Genomic DNA, 2,953 nt, shown 5'->3' on the forward strand with positions numbered 1-2,953 from the left:
TTAAATCATCTGCCCAAATTTTACTCCACCCCACAGCGGCAAACTTACTAAAGGGATGGATGAATAAATTCGCTTACCTGGCTGAACAGAATTTTAGAAATTTCTTTAGAAACTAAAACATAAAATGATTTACAGTTGTGTCTTTTTAAGGTAAAAACTCAGCAGGTTACACGGTCAATGATCAATCCATCCTTATGGCTGATCAAACTTAGCCAAATACCACAATAATTGGTAAAAAAAAAAATAATGCTAGTACAACTACAGGCATGCCATAATTATTACTATTAAAGTACATTTGTCGTTGATTTTATTCTCATATACACTGCAGTGTTTTCAAAATAACACCAACTAGGTCAAAATATTATTCTTTGTTTTCTTACTGGAAAAAAGAAGTTTACTGTTTTATTTAGCCTATCCACCTCATGGCTCCTTTGTTGATCATGGACACCAAACTGGTTTTGTCTTCAGTGATATTTTTACTACTTTTTCTCCTGTGTTTGTCTGGAGATCCTACATGTAACCATGGCTGCATTGTTTACATGTGAAATCAGCTGTTAGCAATCTGTAGCATGTCAATGCTAACTGGTGCAAGGCCTGATGTCTTCCCACAAGGTAAGGACGACGTGCTGGTTCTCAGGTGTGAGCTAAGAAGAGACGACATGGACCTGTCCTTTCATCCATCATTATTGGGAACGTAAGATCTATTTCCAATAAGATGGACGAGCTAGCGGTGCTAACCCAGCAACAGAGGGAATACCAGAGGGCAGAGTAGCATCATGCTATTCACAGACATGGCTAACGGAACTAACACAGACACCATTGCCACATTGGAAGAGCTTCACCTGCTGTGAGCAGACAGGATCCAGGAGACAGAGACTGAACAGACTGCTGAAGAAGCTCAGTCCTGGACCCTGTGGAGGTGGAGGCTGGCTGAACTGGAGAATGATGGACAAGCTGTTAGCATCTATTTTCTTATCAACCTTTTTGCTCTTTCTATAGTCCTACACTTTCTTACTTTTGTTTTCTTGATGCTGCTGTGAATTCAATTTTGTTGTACTTGTTACAATGACAATTAAGTCCTATTCTATTCTATTCTATTCTATTCTCATAAATGGTGTATTTAATAAGTGTTATGTTCACTTTTTTCCCACTTTAATGGAATAACAGGACCTGGCAACCCATGCACTCACGCTTGCAGAATAGTGTAGAATCGCACCAGTAGACCTGTTTGATTGGAGCACGGTGAAGAGGTAACTGCCCTGCATGTGCGGTGCATGCGTCTTTTTGATTGGTCACTGGCACGCAGAGGCGTGTCTACGGTCAACGCTTGTTCTCAATTACCAATAATAAGTTTCTATCTTACTCACCGTCAAACTAGAAGTGTCACACCTCCGCGTTTTGTGTCTGCCGCCTTTTTTACATTGTGGAGAAGAAAACCATAAATCATCTTGGAGTGAGACGTACACCCAAGAAGTATCTAGAATGAACGGCATGGTTTTGGACCTTTTTCATCACCTGCCACGCTTCATGGAGTCGGACAAGAGTTTCCAGCCCTGGAGGGACTACATCGGACTGTCGAACACAGTCAAAGAGATCCTCGGTCGCAGCAGCCCCACTGAGTCCCCGCTCCAAGCGTCCGAGGCTCTCCTCTCAGAGACCGATGGTCCATGTCGTGCTCTGGAGTCTTTACGCTTAAACGCAGTCAGCCAGAGTGGCGCCCTGAGCACAGACATGGCACCAGGTCTCGACACAGGATTCTCACTGCCAGCCTCACAGGCGCACCAGCGTCCACTTGATTATATGTGGCGCACCTTGGATCCCTTCGGTGCACATTCTGCAAACGCAGTGGGTTTAAAACAGACGCCAAGAGAGATGAGCAGCCGATGGCATCCTGGTCGCAAGAAGCCCACTCGCTCCAAAACTCCAGGTCCACCAGCGTCACCCCTTTCACCTCTACGCATGTTCTGCGGTTTCTGTAAACATAATGGGGAATCCGAGCATGTGTATGGGACGCACTGGCTGAAGAATCAAGCCGGGGAGGTTCTGTGTCCGTACCTGCGGCAGTATGTGTGTCCTCTGTGCGGAGCCACGGGTGCCAAAGCTCACACCAAGCGCTTTTGTCCAAAGGTGGACAGCGCGTACAGCTCCGTGTACGCAAAGTCGCGACGCTGATCAAGCAGGTGGCAGGTACCAGTTTGCTACAGGGAGCTCAATCCATCAGTGCGATTTTCTGCATTTGCATGCGTGTGTTTGTGTTTGGTTTGATGGCATGTTTTGGCCTGTTTGCTGTGGACTTTCTTGCACTGATTGATGTTCATTTTCCCAGCTGGTCACTTTGCCTGACCTTCTCTTACTGAGTTCTCTGAGCTTTTTCTATTTTGTAAGACACCTGTAAGGACGACTGCCAAATATTTTTTGGGAGGAGGAAAAAAGCAAAGTAAAATGAATATTTGTTTTATATAATTTTTAACACTTGGCCATATTGTGTCCAAATTTCATACTCTGACCATGCAGTAAAGACCAGCCTGTGTAATCCAACCAAACCATGGAAAAACAGTCATCAGTCGCTAAAGCACCATGTGACCAAGTCAGCTTTAAGACATTTTAAATTGTGATTTGTTCTTTTTTCAAGTAATAGTACAAGCATGCTATTTTATTTATTTTATATCATTGTTTTAATATTTTGTATGTGATGTGTATACATAACCTCCAATGAAGCTTATTTGACTTTGTTAAAACAAGTGTGAATACTTTTGTGTGCTTTACTAAAAATGTCTAAAGATGACAAACTGGTTTCTTTTTTATTTCTCTGACCCTGAGATTTTGTGGAGCAGCTTAATCTATACATACCTGACTGTAGCTGCTGATTAATACAACCAGAATACAACAAATCCTTTATTCTTGAAGGAGCAACAACAACTTTGCCATAAAACAGAACATTCCAGTTGTCTGA

At 42.9% G+C, this 2,953-nt stretch overlaps 1 protein-coding gene across 1 annotated transcript; it reads left to right on the forward strand.

The window, feature by feature from the left end:
- Positions 1 to 1,333: 1,333 nt before the first annotated feature.
- Positions 1,334 to 2,892, forward strand: nanos3 (nanos homolog 3). The gene has a single exon (XM_074688637.1). It carries the CDS (start codon positions 1,483 to 1,485, stop codon positions 2,170 to 2,172), a length of 690 nt encoding a protein of 229 aa, XP_074544738.1. The 5' UTR covers positions 1,334 to 1,482; the 3' UTR covers positions 2,173 to 2,892.
- The last annotated feature ends 61 nt before the right edge of the window (positions 2,893 to 2,953 follow it).

The sequence above is a fragment of the Halichoeres trimaculatus genome, unplaced genomic scaffold, assembly GCF_033239565.1.
Source record: "Halichoeres trimaculatus isolate MK-OKI-2021-1 unplaced genomic scaffold, fHalTri1.1 fHalTri1_scaffold_2, whole genome shotgun sequence".
NCBI lineage: Eukaryota > Metazoa > Chordata > Actinopteri > Labriformes > Labridae > Halichoeres > Halichoeres trimaculatus.

Coding starts and splice junctions, on each gene's coding strand:
- nanos3 (XM_074688637.1), top strand. CDS start 1,483: ATGAACGGCATGGTTTTGGACCTTTTTCATCACCTGCCACGCTTCATG.